Source organism: Lepidochelys olivacea (genome assembly GCF_965140295.1).
Source record: "Lepidochelys olivacea isolate rLepOli2 genome assembly, chromosome: 5".
In the NCBI taxonomy this organism is placed as follows: domain Eukaryota; kingdom Metazoa; phylum Chordata; order Testudines; family Cheloniidae; genus Lepidochelys; species Lepidochelys olivacea.
Window position 1 is genome coordinate 96,797,755 of NC_140415.1, and position 19,036 is coordinate 96,816,790.

General features: G+C 41.8%; 1 protein-coding gene across 1 annotated transcript in view; it reads right to left on the minus strand.

Annotated features, from left to right (window-relative positions):
• Nucleotides 1–230: 230 nt before the first annotated feature.
• Nucleotides 231–19,036, minus strand: part of PCSK5 (proprotein convertase subtilisin/kexin type 5) — a 300,051-nt gene continuing 281,245 nt past the window's right edge. Inside the window, exons 28-37 of the mRNA XM_084628879.1 lie at nucleotides 17,821–17,904; nucleotides 17,015–17,210; nucleotides 13,041–13,258; nucleotides 11,727–11,963; nucleotides 10,922–11,152; nucleotides 8,621–8,798; nucleotides 7,960–8,177; nucleotides 5,597–5,697; nucleotides 2,396–2,582; nucleotides 231–1,741 (exon numbers count right to left, since the gene is read on the minus strand). Coding sequence (XP_084485005.1) covers nucleotides 1,332–1,741; nucleotides 2,396–2,582; nucleotides 5,597–5,697; nucleotides 7,960–8,177; nucleotides 8,621–8,798; nucleotides 10,922–11,152; nucleotides 11,727–11,963; nucleotides 13,041–13,258; nucleotides 17,015–17,210; nucleotides 17,821–17,904 — 2,060 coding nt within the window. The 3' untranslated portion in view covers nucleotides 231–1,331. The remainder of the gene's footprint in view (nucleotides 1,742–2,395; nucleotides 2,583–5,596; nucleotides 5,698–7,959; nucleotides 8,178–8,620; nucleotides 8,799–10,921; nucleotides 11,153–11,726; nucleotides 11,964–13,040; nucleotides 13,259–17,014; nucleotides 17,211–17,820; nucleotides 17,905–19,036) is intronic.

Below are 19,036 nucleotides of genomic sequence, written 5' to 3' on the forward strand. Positions count from 1 at the left end.
GCGATAGAGACGTATTATTAGCTGTGATTTATAGCTGGGGAGCTGAGACTGAGAAAGTAAGTGATTTGCCCACAATCACATAGGAACTTCGTAGCAGAGTGGGGCATTGAACGCAAGTCTCCTGAGGCCTAATCCACAGTTTTAGCCAAAAGCCCATATTGCTAGTGAATAACAACAACCTTCTCTGCATGCTTTTGTACAAAGATTTAGTTTATTCTTTCACAACAAAGGAACCAGGTTTAGCATCTTCTCATATAATGCAATAAATTATACAATCTATAATGATGAAAAAAATCATTGTCTTCCATTGTTTCATTTAACATTTTTCAGTGCAGTGTTGATTACTCCCTTTCCTATTATCTGAACATCCAAAGCCATTTGTGATAGATATGAAAAGTAGGATTAATAAATCTTTTGCTTTCATGTCTGTTCTGTGACAATTCTCTGTAATCTCCAGATTTTTCCACATACATATTTATAGACTAAGCACTCCTTTATACTAAGTCCAAATAAGTCTGTAGAAAATGAAACATTGCTTAAAATATATACTCACTAAGATCAAAATTAATCAGGAGTTAATGTCATATAATATATTTCAGATATATTTTATCTTTTTGTTTCATTCAAGTCATGGCTACAATACATTCTACTTGGAATGGGGTCAGAGTGACCTCAAATTTATCTAAAACTGAATGTCTGATATATTAAATCTTTGAGGAAATGCACTTAAAGGTTATAGCAGTGTGTCAGATTTTGGGGAGTACCAGTGCTTTGGATAATACCATGGAAGGAAAAGAGTGTAAAATATGCAAAATCACATATTATAATGTGAACTACAGTACAAACTTTAATCACACAGAAGTAAACAATTAAGTGACATCCTATCCCAGGGACATCTATCATGTAGATAAATATGCCTGTCTTGTTTATATCAGTATATTTTTAAAAGGGATTGACAAGTGCTAGTTGGATACGTGTGTCTGTTTTATATACACCTATGCACTTACATATACATACTAGAAAATATTTTATTTTCACACATTAGTATACAGAAAAAGAATCTTTTAGCCAACCCATTTCTTGAGTGCTGCTTCTTAAAAGACTCATCAAGGATTTATAAAATGTTTTGGAAACAAAAGTTTAGAAACAACTTTGCTTCCACAGTATGTATAGCTAAAATCCCTTTTTCTTAGAATTATCATGAATATAAATTTCTGCTTGAGCCCCTTCATGCAGAGAAAAAAATATTTTATTCCCCTGTAAGATAACTAAATTGATTTAATGTAATGAGAGAGGCAGCGAAGAGGGAAAATACACAGATTAATAAAAAATTATCTAAATGAATAACTTTCATCATCATATTCCAGTTCATCTTCCTCCTCATCCTCCAGAAGTCCATATTTAAATTTACGATAGACTGTGCCATCCTGGCTCATATATACAATATCATCATCCTCTTCTTCGTCTTCATTATCCCAGTCTTTATACTCAGTCACTTGATCATCTTGATAGCTGGTGCTCTCATGGTGGTTACTCTTGTAAGAAGAGAAGGGTTTTGAGTGATCTCTCAGCTTCTCGTACCCACATCTGTTTACTGTCTGGGCTTTGGCTTGTGATCTTCTCCAGATGAATGCAATGGCTCCAATGCAGAGGATCAGCAAAATGGAGGTAGCAACAAACAAAGCAGTTTTCCCTTTGCTTTGAGCTGGTAGGTTCAGAATGGTCTGTAATACACACTCATCTGCAAGTTAAAGGCAACCAAAAAAACGTGAATACCATGACATACTTAAAGTGGGGACTTTGTTTTAGGTGGAAGTTTATGTATTCTGTATAATAAAACATTTAAACCCATTAGCAATTTAAATGTTTTGGACCGAATTTACCTCTGGGGTAAAGCATTGTAGCTACTTTGAGTAGCTATAATGGAGTTACACCAGGGGTCAGTATGCATCCGATGAAGTGAGCTGTAGCTCACGAAAGCTTATGCTCAAATAAATTGGTTAGTCTCTAAGGTGCCACAAGTACTCCTTTTCTTTTTGCAAATACAGACTAACACGGCTATTACTCTGAAACCAGGGGTCAGTTTGACTTGAATTTAAAATGCATGCCTCAATTTGCCACCTATTTACACAAGCATTGCCCATTCAACCAGATCATGAAACACTCTGAGAAGACTTGGAAGCTGTCTGTTGGGATCTGACCCTTTAAAATAGCAGCAGCGAGTGAGAGTATCTAGATACTCTGGCAATGGTGTATTAGTAATGGATTTGTATGCAGCAAAGTTCTGCAATGATAATTCTGCAGCTCAGAAGAAAATCAGTTTAAGAAACAAAACAAACACCCAACAGGGCACAAGGTCATTAAATATCAGCATTTCTCTTCATCTCAGTCCTACCTTGTGTTTCACTGCAGTCACAGCACTCCTGGGTTTCTGTGAGATTAGAACTATCACAGCACTTCACACAGCGGCCCTCGTCTAGGTAGAGTTTCATGTTAGCTGGACACACAGTGCAGTTGAGGGGTCCAGGCCCTTTACACTCTACGCAGGTATCATGGCATTTTTCACATTTGGATTGGTCTCCCTGGAGATACAGAACAAAATCAAACCACATTTGCTTTCCTTTTCTGTTTCAGCACGGATCTGGCAATCCTATGCTGTTGTAATCTGAGGGGACAGATTCTGGTCCCATGGACATCAATGGCAAAATTTTTTGGGACCGGGATTTAGTCATAGTGTTTAGGTGATAGCCACCATCTTTGCTGATACACCAAAGAATGAATGGGACACCTCCAGAACTAAAAGCATGAGCTACTACATCTTGAGTTAAAGAGCCACGGCACTGTAACTGGGAGCTGTAACAACTCATATCCTCTGTGAATTGACACAGAGCAGGAGCTGTAATACATGGAAGCCACTAGTGGCTTCCATTTAGTTTCTTGGTGAGCTGCACACATTTCTGTAATTTCTTCTGTCATCAGCAGTGACAAAAACAACATTGAAAACAGGGCCCCACAGTCATGTAAAACTCTGGAGTATTTTTAAAATGTAAGCCTCCATTCTTTAAGCGTATTGCAGCTCAATTCCCTTAATAGTTATTTTAAATGTGACAATCAGCAAATAACCACATGGCCTAGCTCATTTCATTGACATGGCAAATGATTCTGACCTACATCCCTAAGGCTTGTGTTAGAATGACTGGATAGAACAAGTAGTTTTCCCTCTTATCCTTCTTTCTTATCATCGGCTGGCTTGTGGGGGACAGATCCTGTGAAGTGTTGAATGCCCTTGGCAACTGAAGGCATTAGCCAGCACCTCATAGGAGGCACTCAGTTACACACAGATCCGATTCAGTCACAGCATAGCTCTGAAACTTACTTAGAATGTAAGCTTTATGGGGCAGGGACCATGTCTTTGTCCTGTATTTGTACAGTGCCTAGCACAATGGGACCCGGGTCTGTGACTGGGGCTCCTAGGCTCTACCACAATAATAATTATTATTATTAATTATTTGTAATAATTTAATAACGCAGCCTTGACGGAAACCGCTCAGTAATACAGCTAGGATAACTGAGGTGGGTAGAACAACTGGGTAAAGATACAACAAAAAAGAAAGGGTGAATTAAATCCATCTCCTCTGGAATCCTTTGGAAGGAAAGGTAAGGTAAGGAAATGCCTGTTCTAATGCCTAGTGTAAGGGGACTGTTGCCCCCTTACTAAAATTCAGTGGTAGTGCAAAGTACCAAGGTAGTGCAGAAGCCAGGAAAGTTCCCCACAATAGCGGGACCATTCCCCCGCTTACACTAGCACCCATTCCCACACATCTCAACTATCCCTCATTATAGGGGTCATCTCTCATTTGATACCCTCTGTTTTGCACATACTCAAGCCCTGATTGTAGTCTGACTTAATCCTGTTTTATAAGGATGGAATTCCATTCATTTCAGAGAATGGGGCTGTTTTGGTTGGCTAGCTCCCAGTACTAAAAGGGAAGGGTCGATGGGAAATCAGGACCCTGAGACTGACAGTCCCCTGAGACTGACCGCCCCAAATGGGGAACAACGGGGAGAGGCCAATGCTCCAGGTCAGCCTGATTGACAGGGCGGGCAGGCTAACCAGGGAGTCAGGAGGCCAGGAGCGTCCCATCCTCCCTATGAGCTGGAATTGCCTGAGTCAGACAGAGTGGGGCTGAGCTAAGGAGAAAGGAGGGGCCCGAGCTGAGCTGGGGAGCAGAGCTGTGCCAGATCCAGAGGGAGCAGAAAAGCAGCCCAGAGAGAGCAGACCCTGTGCTGGGAGCAGAGCTGCAGCCCCAAAGCCAGAGGCACAGCCCAGAGAGAGCAGACTTGCCCTGGGAGCAGAGCTGCAGCAACCAGAGCCAGAGGGGCCAGAAAAGCAGCCCACGAAGCAGGTCAGTGCTGGGAGCAGAGTCACAGAAGCAGCCTGCAGAGCAGACTTGTCCTGGGAGCAGAGCTGCAGCAACCAGAGGCAGAGGGGCCAGAGAAGCAGCCCAGGGAGCTGGAGGCAGAGCAGCTGCCGTGCTGAGACAGAGTGGTGTTGCTGGGGCTGGAGCAGTCTGGAGCTCGGTGCAGTGAGCAGCTGTGGAGAGCGAGGGGGACCCTGGGCAGTGGGCCCAGTACAGGGAGACGCCTCAGCCAGGAGGCTCTGTAGGCCAGACTTGGAGGGGGATTGGTAACCCCGACAGGGCGGGGGCGACACTGGGAAGAAGGGTCCTACCACTTAGAGCCTGAGAGCGTGTGGCCATCACCAGAGCAAGTGTCCAATCCATAGCATCCCTGCAGCACAGCCAGGGCCTGAGAAGAAGGCCTGGGACTTACAAGGAACAGACTGTGAACTGCCCTGACATTCCAGAGACACGGTTTGTGATGTTCCCTGCCACAGAGCGGGGTGATGTGTTTCCTTTAACCTTTCCCATTTTTCCTTATTCCTTTTTAAACTAATTGTTGATTAAATAAATTGTATTTGCTTTAAATTGTATGTAATGATCAGTGGGGTCAGGGAAGTGTCCAGTGCAGAGAGAGTACCCCGGAGTGGGGACACCGTAGCCCCTGTCCTAGGTGACCACAACAAGGCTGGGGGGTCAAGCCCCCCAGGAATCCTGGGCCCAGCCTTGTTGGGGTTACAAGGACTCTGCCAGACAGGAGAGTGGGCCGGAAGGCCTCCGGGTAAAGAAAGTGGGAGTGAGGAGTCAGATCCTTCTGCTAGCCCATTTTACCAAGGTAGTGCAGAAGCCAGGAAAGTTCCCCACAATAGCGGGACCATTCCCCTGCTTACACTAGCACCCATTCCCACACATCTCAACTATCCCTCATTATAGGGGTCATCTCTCATTTGATACCCTCTGTTTTGCACATACTCAAGCCCTGATTGTAGTCTGACTTAATCCTGTTTTACAAGGAGGGAATTCCATTCATTTCAGAGAAGCATTTGGAGCCATGTCTTCCCTACCAAGAGGGGAATAAAAGTAACTTTTGAATTCAGCAAGATCAAACACTGTTTGCTCTGCTTTTCTCGTTTGGGTTTTCAAGTCCATTATTATGTAAATACTTCCTAGAGAAGATGCGTGTGTATAGACAGTACCTCTGCGACTTTGTATTCTCCAGCAAAACATTCAGAGTAGCAGATTCCACCTGCTAGATGGTAACTCCACACACAGGACGTACAGCTGAGAGCTCCCTTCCCTTCAAAGGAAAATAAAGCAACAGTTTTATATTGAAATATGAAAAGTTATCATCTTCCTTTGGAAACTATGATAATCTGCTCCCATCAATTACACAGGGCATTTGTTGTCATCAAGTATCAGTACTGAACATGCTTAGCATTAAGAAGTCTATTTGAAAAGTGCTTGAGCCATAAATTAAGAAAAAAAAATTGTGCTGTTAGAATTTTGGGTGCTCAAAAATGTTTTCAGTGTATATTTTTAAGTTCATTAAATGCTAAAAGATTACTGAGAGAGACAAGCGGTGTGTGTGTGTGTGTGTGTGAAGGTCTATGTTTTATTGAAGAAGAGCTCTGGGTAACTCGAAAGCTTGTCTCTCACCAACAGAAGTTGGTCCAGTAAAAGATATTACCTCACTTATCTTGTCTCTCTCATTTCCTGGGATTATGGCTATAACAATACTAGAAACAAATATTACCAGATATGGCAAAAAGAGCATGAGCCATTTTCCTATTAGTGATCAGATGATTTGCTGGATGCTGTAATGTTTTGCTTCCTTAGACAAGCACTAACAGAACACTTGGCATGCTTGGTTTGTTACACAAACAGTTTAATAGGCAAATACAAATGTTACATGCACATCTTGTGCGTCGTATTGAAGTGGATGGTTTAACATGATTAATGTGAAAATGGGGCTGTCCAATCAGACTTCAAAACTATTCCCCTTGCCCCCATGTCCATGGCTGTGAGAAAAGAAGAAAATAGAAATGGAAGAAGTGGATAAAGGAGTGAAATTAGTAGCATTGTCTCAACTAGTAAGGGCTAGATTGTCACTAGGCCTAACAGGGCCATGCAGCCCCCTCTCCCAGTGCTGCTGGATTAGGGTTACCCAGATCACAGCACTGGGTTCCATGCGCAAGAAAGGGGCTGTGCTGCTGCTCCATCTCAGTAAGTGTGTGAATGGAGGGGAAAGTAGGGAGGGACCAGGGTAGAGCCATGGCTCTTCCCCCTCAAAGTGCCAATCAACAGAGCTTCACAGGTTTCCGGGCTGGAATAAATTATTTCCCCCCTGTAACAAGTGGGGAGCAGGAAAAGAACCATGATTCCCCAACTATAGTTCCTCCCTGGTGCTGCTGGGGCAGCACAGCTACATGACAACAGTTACTCACTGGCCATACACTTTTTGTTTAGGAGGATTATTATTAGCCAGTGGGCTCACACATATTCAATCTCTCTGTCTTTGTGCCCAGTAGTATTAATGGCAAAACAAATACAACATCATGTGTAGGAGACAGATTGTAAATTATAACAATATTTCCGATTCCAAATCCAAGCCAAAAATATTGCTGTTGATTACAATAATTTGTCTGTACAACTATATTTTCATAGCTATCAAAGGTGACATTTCATTCTACGAGTTGCTTTCAAATATTATTATGTTGCAATTAACCATCTGCATTCTTCAATGCAAACCTTTATATAGTACATTCTGAGCTACAGAATAGCAACTGGTAGCCATCATTTCAGAAACAAGGAAACCATCTAAGTCCAAGGAGAATAACACTGCCCAGCTCAAAATTGGATAGGGATAATTTTTTTTGAAAATAAATAAATAAGCACCAGGTTGGATTAGAATGGCATTAGTACAAAATGGATGGTGCCTCAAGGTGAACTTCAGCAAATATTTGACTGTATTTCAAAACAATATGTATACACATTTTGTCCTACTACCCTTGAACCCTAAACTCTGTGCTTTTAGTTTGATTTATTTCATTAGCTGTCCATTTTCTGCCCCCTCCTTTGAGAATCATTCATCTCTGAAAACTTGGAACCAGATTCTGAAACCCTGACTCACACAGAGTAGTGCCTTCAGTGGGACTGTCACTAGTCACAAAGTAAGGCAGTACTTAATGTGAATAAGGGAATCAGAATTTAGCCCCTTAGCTTCTTACCCCCTTACTGAGCTTGAGTAGTATCTCATTTTGTGAGTAGCCCCATTGATGGGACTACAGTGGAGTAAGTCCTGAGTCCAGCAATAAGCTTGTTTTACAGCACAATTATTAGTAGCCAACAGACTTCTAAAATCTGTCTAGTGACACTTTTGGCGAAGCACATACTGAATCATTAGAAAACTGTTCAACTCTCATAAATGAACATGTTTGTATAACATGTAAGTTACCTACTGCACAGTGTTACCAAAACCTTGAGCAGAGAGAGTTGGAGAGAGAAGTAGATTATGTTTTAAAGCCCTTGTGGCAGAGAAGCACATAAGGGAGGATCTTACCTTCGCAGGAGCTGCAGGTAGGGTGGCATCTCTCACAGACATTTGTATCACGATCGTCATAATAATATTCAGGGCAAGAGGGGAGGCATTCATTCTTGGAGTGCAGCAGGAAGGAATATGTATCACAGGACAGACAGTCTGTGGGCTGAGGTCCCAAACACTCTTTACAGCTTTTGTGGCATCTCTCGCACAATCCGATGGAGTTGTTTGCATAATATCTGAAAGAAGTTTTTTGAAGAGGTGAAGGTATGAAAATGTTTACATGGTCAGAAAAGATCCATTCCTCTCAGCTACTGCAGAGATTTCATTCTTGATTACTCTTTTCTTTGCAAAACTGCAGTCTTAATGGATGTAGGGTATTCCCTTTAATGCACATGTGCCATTTGGCCCTCTGAGTTTAGCTAAAGAGCAGCACTTTCTAAAACAGTGGGGCAAATTCAGTCACGAAGTAAGCAGATACGCCTGTGGACTAGGACTCAGGAGATCTCGCCCCAGCATATCTCCTTGCTGGGAAAATCCTAAATTGTCCCTAAAGAGCAACCTTAATGTAGAGAAATAACATGAGAAACTTTAATCTAAAAAAAAAGCAGAATTGAAGGCTACATGCTTAACAAAGCTCTTTGTCCAATATAGCTTTTAGCTATCCATCCTGGAGCCTTACCCAGCTGTACAGGCTTGTACGCATCCCTTTCCCTGTTTGTACCAGCCCGATCTGCAGGTACGGCACTGAGTGTTATGTTTTCCATAGCAAGTCTCACAGGTGCTGTGGCATGTGAAACATCGTCCCTCATCACTGTCAACATAATATCCGTCAGGACACGCTTCTACACAGGTTGTATCTACAGAGGGAATAATGAAGAACAAAGGATCACATACAATATTCTCTTCTCCTCATTGAGGCTTGATGACATATCCCATATCAGATGCTATAGCAGAGCCAGAAAGGGAGTGCCCTGCTGTATTAATTATTTTTATGCCTTTTAGCTCTCATCCCTTCATTTGTCCGTCTCTGTTTTCTCTGCTTCATATAGACTGTAAACTCTCAGGGCAGGGACTGTGTCTTTTTTTAATTCCTGAAAGATATCAAGTGATTATCATATATAATAATAATAAATAACCAAAAGCATCTGCAATTTATATCAGAATATACAAAGGAAGCAATAATCTTCAGGAAATTTTATCCCTCCATCTGCAGCACCATTTATCTCTTGGTTTCCCTGCTTTTGATTCTAAATACCTAGCTCACAGTTTTGATGCATATTTGGTCGCATCTATCGGATTTATGAGAATTTTGAGCCTTTATAGCTCAATGGCTTTAATCCCGATGAATAATTGAGCAGTTTGGCTGCTGCTTTGTGTGATGAGAGAACACTCTTGCAGTCCTGTCAAATGTACCATGAATATCACAATGTTTCATTGAGATTTCAGAGGGAAATCAGCAGATCATAATTCTGGAATGTAGGGCTAGCTCTGAGTCAGTTAACCATATGGGCTTCAACCTACCCAATGTTAATTAGGGTGAAGGAGAACAAAAACTACTCACAAAGTGAAATAATCTTTCTTGTGTTGTGTGTTTCAATACTCAGGTTATAGATAGGCAAGAGAAGATTTTTTCCTTCCTAATACTATTTCTTTGATATTTTGTTTGCCACTTTCTGGACTACAGGTTGTCTGTCTAGCTATCTCAATCTAAGGTACAAACTGTAATGAGCAAAATGATATTGTTCATTTGTAGTAGAAAGGGGCCTGAACCAAACTCTCAGATTTGTACCCTCACAAAGTTGAGGGTTCAAAATCTGGATCAACATCTGAACTTCCCAAAACTCAAAGAATTGTGATTCAGTATTCAAATTTGGTTCAGAGCTGGAAACTCTGATTCAAGCCTGGGGCTAGCTAATGCCCAGCTCTATTACATCTCTCTCACATTCTCACACTATGCTGACTACAACCAAGAAGAAACGTGTGATTAAAATGGTATTTCTCTGCAAAATTATTTATTTTTGCCCTGAGACAAATTCACCAAATAAATAAATAAATATCATGATTTGGTCTTACAATAACGTTTCTCTAGTTTTGATACAGAAGCTCACTTCTTTAGAAGAAATTTGGCCTTTGATGAACTTTGTAAATGTTCATTTTTGTTTGTTTTTTATATGCACCTATTCACTAAATACTAAATCCTGATGGACTTTCAATATTCACCCAGTCATTACTCAGGCAAGCCAATCTTCTGTTCTTTACTTCAAATGTTAAGTTTGCTTGAAATGCAGTCCAACAGAGAATGACCCATTGATCCGGGGACAATTTTTCAGCAAGTCTCCTTAACTACGTCTGTATATCTGTGAGTATATTCTATATTGCACACTCAAAACCTGCCAAGGCATTTGAACAAGCCCACATTTGCATATATACATGAGTTTTATGTGTGCAAAATAGATGTGTTTGCAAAATATGCAGGCAGGGCTAAAAGAACCCAGATGGTTCTTAATGTGATTTTCAAATCACCCACTTGTAATCAAAGCTGTAAGAAAGGACAGTTGAAAGCAAGCAGAGAGTAGGTAACAGAAAAGTTTTAGTTCTTTGTTAGCCATAAAGTGTTGTGATGGTTAGAAGTTCTGCTTTGGGCCTCAAAGTTTGTCAGGTCCAAACCTACATATCTGCCCAAACTCCAGGGCTGGCTCATATGGTCAAGAGATTTTCTTGACTAGCTCCAAAGAATCAACAGGCATGTGTGCATTGTGGCACAAACACCTGAAAGCTACCTGTCATACTTGACTTGCAATGTTCAGATTGGCTTCAGCCTGTTGAAATATGGATCCCATGATCAAATATCTTGACATTTCATGAAAAGGAGCAATGGAAGTGCAGCTTGAAGCACCATGATTAATGGGGATCTGCATATGTCACACATCTTCAAAGGAAAAGAAAAAATAAAACCTGGCTGCAGGAGCAAGATACTTACTGAGAAGATGCCAATTTTTTGGACAGCTAAGACACTGATGTTCAGCAGGCCCTGTACAGCGAGAGCACTTCTTGTGACAAGGGTTACAGGTCTGAGTCTGCTCATCGTGGTACTCAGTGAGAGAACAATACTTGGACATCACACAGTGACCCTGGCTGTTCATCACCATGCCCTCTTTACAAGTAAGGCAGGCAGTGGAGGAGGAGCAAATCTGACATGTCCTGTCACACTCTGAAATGTACAAACAGCAAGTATTTCACCACTTTTTTTTTCATTTCAGATTCTTTTTAAGTAGTTTTAATTTGTCAAGCTGCGAACATACACCCAGGGGAATATTTTCATTCAGGGAACTGGAGAAAGGTTTGTGTGTTTGTTTAAGTATTATTTCCTATCCCATTCTTTCTATAGGCTAACAGTTTACTTTCTTTATTGACTGCCACTGCATACTGAGCAGTGGTTTTCCCTGAACCATCCCCAGTGATGCTCAGTCTTTTTCCTGGATGGTAACCTATAATTTAGAAACCAGTAATGTGTATGAGTAGTTCTAATTATTACTTCCCATGTGTATTTCTTTGCACTTGTCAATAAATTTCCCATGTTGCCCATTCACCTAACTTTGTTGAGTCCCTCTTGGCTTTCTCACAGTCTTCTCTCGTTTGACTAGACTAAATAAAGTCATGTCATTGGCACATTTTGCTGCCTTGCTTTTTCAGGATCAATGGTAAATATATTAAACACCCCAAACACTTTTAATACTATTCAACCAGTTCTACTTAAGACTGTTTCCACATTTAAAAAAAAATACCTTGACAATCTTCAGTCTCTGTTTCATAGTAAGTCCCTTCTGGGCATTCTCCAAAGCACTCGCCATTGTGCAAAACAAAGGACCTGCTGGCACACTCATTACAGTCATCCGAGTCAGGCCCATCACATTCTCTGCAGTCCTCGTGGCAAGGAGAGCAGCTCCTGGAGTCGGCATAAAAGCCAGAAGGGCAATCCGGCAGACACTTCCCATTGTGCAAGAAAAACTGGTCCATGCATACTAAGGAAAAAAGAGAAGCAGCTGGCTAAGCAAAAGAACAGCTTATTTTCTTTTCCTGATGAAACCAACAAAACCCAAAGGTAGCGCCTGCTGCATTACATCTAGGGATGGACAAACTAATTCAGAAAAATAATAAAAAACAAAAATTGTCCTAGAGCCTTTACTAAAATTCAGGCTATACCTAGATTGAGCCTCTGCGTGGAGATGGGCCTATGATGCAAAGTTACCTCTGAATTTAATTCCAAACTTCTCAAAAGTTCAGGGATATTTGGATCTGAACTTTTATTCAACTCATTACTGAAATAGGGTCTGTCTGGAATATTTGCATCCAGATCTGAATTTCCCCAGAGGCTGGATGTATTAGGATATGGAGATATTGGTTGAGATGATCTCTACCTTTGAATTTATTTTAACCTTGTAGTTTAACCTTTTTGTTCATTCCCTTTCACTGTCCCCCACTTTTACACTTCCAGGTTGACAGATAGTTGCTCAATTTTACCTGCCCTTGAAATTCACACAATCATTCAAACTTTGGGGTGAGCAGCCCAACTAAACAGAATCCCCAAAACTTTGTGGTTCACTCATCATTAATTGCATGAATACTCAGTCGGCTTGATTCTCCACTGCTCTGTATCTTGCATAGCTATTTGCACCTGTGTAATGTTGGTGTAAAATGCCACTAGTTTAGAATGGTAGCATTTTGCATCCACCTTGTACCAATGTAAACGACTACCTGAGTTGCCAGGCCGTGGAAAGCCAGGACCCAAGGTCTATAACATGCTAAATCAGGGATGAAGTTAAGCCAGCAGGAATCTCTTGAAACACAAAAAAGAGCAGAAAAAGGAACACTGAACATATGTCATTCCTAGATCTATCTGGTTAAAAATCCTACCACATGATTCTGTGTTCATTAGCATCATCCTGAGTAGCTTAACAATTAAATTAAAGTTACTTTTCTCATTTTTGTTAACTACAGAAGAACTCTCTCTTTCAACAAATGTTTGCCAGGCTATATATTTCCAGCAAGGTCTTATCTTAGCCAAGTGGATACATGCCACTGTGGATTCCCTGCAGTACCTTTGCATGCACTTTCATGATTGCATTCCTGACACATCTCAGGGCAGTGTTTACAGATTCCATTAGTGGCAAAGTGCTTCTCAGAACAGGAGCTTTTACATTCCCATTGCTCCAGAAGCAAAGGACTTTCACAGGACTGACATTTTGTGGCATTTCCTTCACACGTCTTGCAGGATCCGTTACACTTGATGCACGTACCAGTTTCAGCAAAATACCCCCTAGAGAGTCAGGACAAACAGAACAAACAGTAGGAGAGAGCACACTTTTGGAACAGTTTGATGGCACAGTTTATTGCAAATATAGAGAATAAAAATGTATTTGGGTGAATCAGGAGCTTCACAATGGACAGATTTCACAAACAGCTGCTATGTGCCACACATCTCATACAAGATATTTTGCCCACTAAACCACATCATCCCTTAGCAGCACCAAAGTCGCCAGCATCCAGAAGGGCTGCATGGTATTAGCAAAGTTTCCCATGAAGTCTTTCCTTCTGCCCACCAGGGTGTCACTGTGATAGCCACTGTTCCTGTCCTCCTCCTGCTTCCCAGGCTGGAGAGGCACAGAATATGGAAGGAAGAAGCCATTGCCTGCAGCAGTGATATCAGTGGTTCAGGAGAAGGAAGAGAGGTATCATTCCAATGGTGGTAGGACAAGGAGAGAGAAGATACACCTCTGAGTAGTGGGAGGGATGGGGAGCAGGGAAGAGAGAGACCTCACCCCCAGCACCAGGAGGGACAAGCTGTTCCTGCATTAGAAGAAGGCATTACAATGGAAGGTCAACAACTCTGTAGAGGTTCAAGAGAGAGAAGAGGGAGGAGCTAGAAAAACATAGAATCATAGAATCATAGAATATCAGGGTTGGAAGGGACCCCAGAAGGTCATCTAGTCCAACCCCCTGCTCAAAGCAGGACCAATTCCCAGTTAAATCATCCCAGCCAGGGCTTTGTCAAGCCTGACCTTAAAAACCTCTAAGGAAGGAGATTCTACCACCTCCCTAGGTAACGCATTCCAGTGTTTCACCACCCTCTTAGTGAAAAAGTTTTTCCTAATATCCAATCTAAACCTCCCCCACTGCAACTTGAGACCATTACTCCTCGTTCTGTCATCTGCTACCATTGAGAACAGTCTAGAGCCATCCTCTTTGGAACCCCCTTTCAGGTAGTTGAAAGCAGCTATCAAATCCCCCCTCATTCTTCTCTTCTGCAGGCTAAACAATCCCAGCTCCCTCAGCCTCTCCTCAGAACTCATGTGTTCCAGTCCCCTAATCATTTTTGTTGCCCTTCGCTGGACTCTCTCCAATTTATCCACATCCTTCTTGAAGTGTGGGGCCCAAACTGGACACAGTACTCCAGATGAGGCCTCACCAATGTCGAATAGAGGGGAACGATCACGTCCCTCGATCTGCTCGCTATGCCCCTACTTATACATCCCAAAATGCCATTGGCCTTCTTGGCAACAAGGGCACACTGCTGACTCATATCCAGCTTCTCGTCCACTGTCACCCCTAGGTCCTTTTCTGCAGAACTGCTGCCTAGCCATTCGGTCCCTAGTCTGTAGCTGTGCATTGGGTTCTTCCGTCCTAAGTGCAGGACCCTGCACTTATCCTTATTGAACCTCATCAGATTCCTTTTGGCCCAATCTTCCAATTGGTCTAGGTCCTTCTGTATCCTATCCCTCCCCTCCAGCGTATCTACCACTCCTCCCAGTTTAGTATCATCCGCAGATTTGCTGATCGCATCCAAAAGAAGTGTCACTCAAGAAGCTGTAAAAATTTTGGCAAGTGTATTCTATTGTCAGGAGTGTGTCACACGGATACCTGTGTTATACAGCCTGTAGGTAAGTGGTAAGGAGCCTTTTTGAGAAGCAGCTCTAACTCTCCTCTAATAACCAGATGACAGCATGTCTAATATGGTGATTCCCGCATGGATCTGTGTGATGCAGTTTGTGGCAGAACTTCGACATAATCTGATCCTACACAGAATGTGCCCTGGACTATGAAAGCAGAACAACTTTAAGCAACTGACGTAGAGCAGCTGTGGGCAACCACAGTCACTCTAGGTTTGGAAGGATTAATCATAATGAAATATTCACTAGGCTTGGCCTATACCTCATAAATGAAAGGAGATGGAAGGGCAGGCTGGAGGCACATTTCATTCTGCATAAGATCTTGGAAAAAAAATATATGGAGGGAGGCCAATAAACTGTCTGAAATAATTACTAATTCAAAACTATGCAGTCATCTTCTAAAACTGAGGAAGGAACGAGCCAGCAGAATATCTACTTTGCACTAACACGTACAGCCAGGCAGCCTACACACAGTGGGGTGCTCTCCAGTGCTCTATTGGCATTTTAGGGAATGCTTTAAAAGAGCAAGGGGCAGTACTTTCTGAAGAAAGCTAAGGAGGTTAATTAAGAGGAAAGTTGGAAAGAAGGAAACAGAAGCGAAGAAAGTCCACCTCCATCTTTCCTGTTTCTATCTTCTTCCTTTCTTTTCTCTTATCATCTCTCAATATCCTTCCAATCCCTTCTTCCTCCCTCTTCTTCTGTTGTGTGAGTTTGCTCACCTTGCTTTGCAGATTCACTCTTTCTAAATGCCTCTGTCACAAGAGAACAGTGGATCAGTAAGATACGTAGAACACCTTCCCCTCACACTACAGTACTTTCTTTGGTTCTAAAGGAAGACATTTAGAACTGAATGAGAGCACCCTTGTTTCTCTGTGATACCTTGCAAATGGGGGTAGGTGATAAATGTAATGTAAAATATCGTAGGGGCTGAAACTTGAAACTTAACTTGGGCTGATTTTGTTGTAGTAAGGCCAATGTCTGAAACCCTGTTATGAATGGGTCTCGTAAGATACTCTGGAAGGCAGCAAAAAGTGGGAGGGATGCAGCAGTTGTACATGAAAAATGTGAATTAAATTGCATGATTCCATGCAAAAAATCTGGGAAATGGGTTCTGAAAACACACACAAGTTAATGTAATAATGCTGCAGTATTATTTTGAGATCAGTGTGTTACAGTTCATTTTTTGGACGGGTAGGCTGAAAGAACCCACACTGGCCTAGATTCTAATCTCAGTTATATCTTTCATGTAGTTATTCCAGATTCATTCTGGTGTATATGAGATCAGAATCTGTCCCTTTGATGCTCTGATTTATTTAACACAGTTAGCAAGTATGCAAACCGTGGTAGGAAAATACAGCCAATATATTAGTATAAATCACAGTGGAAAAGGGTTGGATGTGTTTTCCCAAAAGAAAGAAACTAAGTGGCGGCCTCTAAGGACTGGATCCTACACAGCATACAGCATTATGCATACATGCACTTGGCAACTAGTGATAAGCAGGATATAGAGTGCAGTGGAACCTGATCTGCTTTACGGTCTGATCAATGCTCATTGGAGTCAATGGGAACCTTTGTTACTGCTTGGCTGCCAGGTTACTGATGCATAGTAGGAGAAAAACCAGAAGAAGTACATGATTAAGCTCCCCATTTGCATGTTCAGGATTGTGCTTCAGTCCATAACTCCTCAGACACCCCCATTCTGTGCCCATACCCTGCCTCTTTTTTATCCTGTATTCTTGGGTGTAAGGGAGAGGGTAGAGAAGGGTTATTTTCAGTCAACGTGGAGATCTACATGAGGGTGAAATCCTGGCCTCATTGAAATCACTGGGAGTTTTGCCATTGACTTCAGGATTTCACACATAGTGCTTACTTACATTCACACATAGCCTCTGCTAACAAAAGCAAAGTAAATTACTTCATCCAACTGTATACATATAAATTGTTTCAGCACATCATAATTTCTGATGGCCAAAATGGTACATTAACATTTCCATAACAGGAGTTTATGATGTACGATCTAGAAGGACCTAAATTATGGAGACAAGTGGCACAGTTAAAAATTAGTGAGCAAACTTGAAAGTTGGTGTAAATCAACAAAACGAGGGAAAAAATACAAGATAACTTACGTGGGGCACTCCTGAAAGCATCTGCCTTCATGTAGGTAGAGCGGCCGGTGTGGCTGAGACTGGCACTTCATACAGTGCCTGGGGTCAGAGCAGTTTTCACAGTCATCTGTGCAATTCTCACACTTCCAACTTTTCAGGTCGCCAAAAGTCCCTCGAGGGCATGTATGTACACAGGTCTCAGCGAGAAGAAATCTCCCTAGCAATACACCCACCCCAATGAAATGGCACAGTTGAGAAGGCTTAAAAAAATAACTCTGGGATCTTGTTTGTGGTGGCCACACCTGCAATAGCATATTGGTGGGTTTCTTCTTTTAAAAATGGAACCTTAACTTTGCATTTCCTGCAAATCCAAAATTTAGGGTTTTTTCCCCCCATCTTCTTAAAAACTGCAACATTCTTTTAAGCCATTTTCCCAAAAGGCCAGTCTCATGGCCAACTGTCATTCAGAGACTTTAAGGCCAGAAGGGAGCATGATGATCATCCAGGCTAACATCTTGAATAACATATAATTTTACCCAATAATTCCTGGATTAAGCCCTTAACTTCTGGTTGAGTGGTTGGGGAATCAGACCCCTTGATAAATTTGTCCAATGGCTAATTACCTCTGCTGCTAAAAATAAATGGTTTATTCACAGTCTGACCGTATCAAGTTTCAGCCTTCAGTCACTGGATCTTGTTATACCTTTATCTGCTAGATTAAGCAACCTGCTACTATCCATTAACCAAGATATTCCCTGGGAATATATAATGTACCGAAGTACCTACCCAACTAAAAACTCTTCCCAAAGAAGCTGAATGCCACTTACCTTCTGGACATGAAGTGCAAACATTGTCAGCTCCATCACAGGTCCTACATGAAGAATCACATCTTTGGAACTTTTTTTTTGAGTCTGGGTAGGAAGAGGGAAAAATACTGCTGTTTACACTGTTTAGTCTTCGTAGGGACTGGATCACCATTGGCACTTTTAGGAGGACAAGTAGGCAGGACACCTTCATTCAGTCTGTGAACTTTCCTATTTGCTTTTTCTACGTAGATTCACTCAGAGCTATTTTAAAAAACCTAACTATTTACAGCCATAAAAGTCTAATGTTATATTCCTTGAAATTAGACAATTGACAATTTAATTCAATCACATATTCTTGGCTGATCAGTAAAGGGTTAGTGTAGAAAAATAAAACACAAAGGGCACCCTCAAATCCAGTTTGGCATTGTTCTAGAGTGTTTGTTGCAAGTGCTTAGCTTGTTATTGGTAATTTCAGGTTGGGGGTATGGATGGACATTGAATTTAGACCACAAATAGGTAAATGCAGACTCATTTTATCTGGGGAGAGGGGAGGAATATATGGTTAGGGGTCGCTTCTGAATGAATAATTTGTATTATGCTTTCATGCTAGTTGGTTACATTCTTTCCCTAACACGTTAGGAGTTCTTTGGAAGTGAATTAAGAATATGAAGGAGAAGAAGGGAGTGCCTGGAAAGAGATGTATTCACATGTATCAATCATCTCCCAATTCTCCCCATTAGGAAGAATCCTTCATGTTCCTCTTATGGAATCTTTTTATCTGCAAACTTACACTTCATACTCTGGGTGGGAAATTTGGGGTAATGTTTGTATAGACTGCTCGGCTGGTGGTGAGAGCAATAGGAGACCTGGGTTTAATTGCTCCCTCTGCTGGAGGTTTGAACTTGGGTTACCTACATTGCAGAAGAGCACCTTAGCCCCTGTGGCAGTCTGGCTCTCTCCTACTGAAACAGTTCCATTGGGTAGAAATAATGATGTAGTGATTGGCGCAAGGGCTCAACCTTGGCTCTCCCACTGCCTAGTGGAGTACTGTAACCAGAAGGCTATAGAGTCACTCACACTCAGAGTCTCTTTCTGGCTCAATGACTAGTCAAATATTTGAGACAAAGTGGAACAGCTTCAACAGGAGAGAATGAGAAACCTTTGCTCCAGGGGTTAGAGACCTTCCAGCTAATGTAAATGTCCCCAAGTTCAATTTCCTCTACCCATGACTAATTCA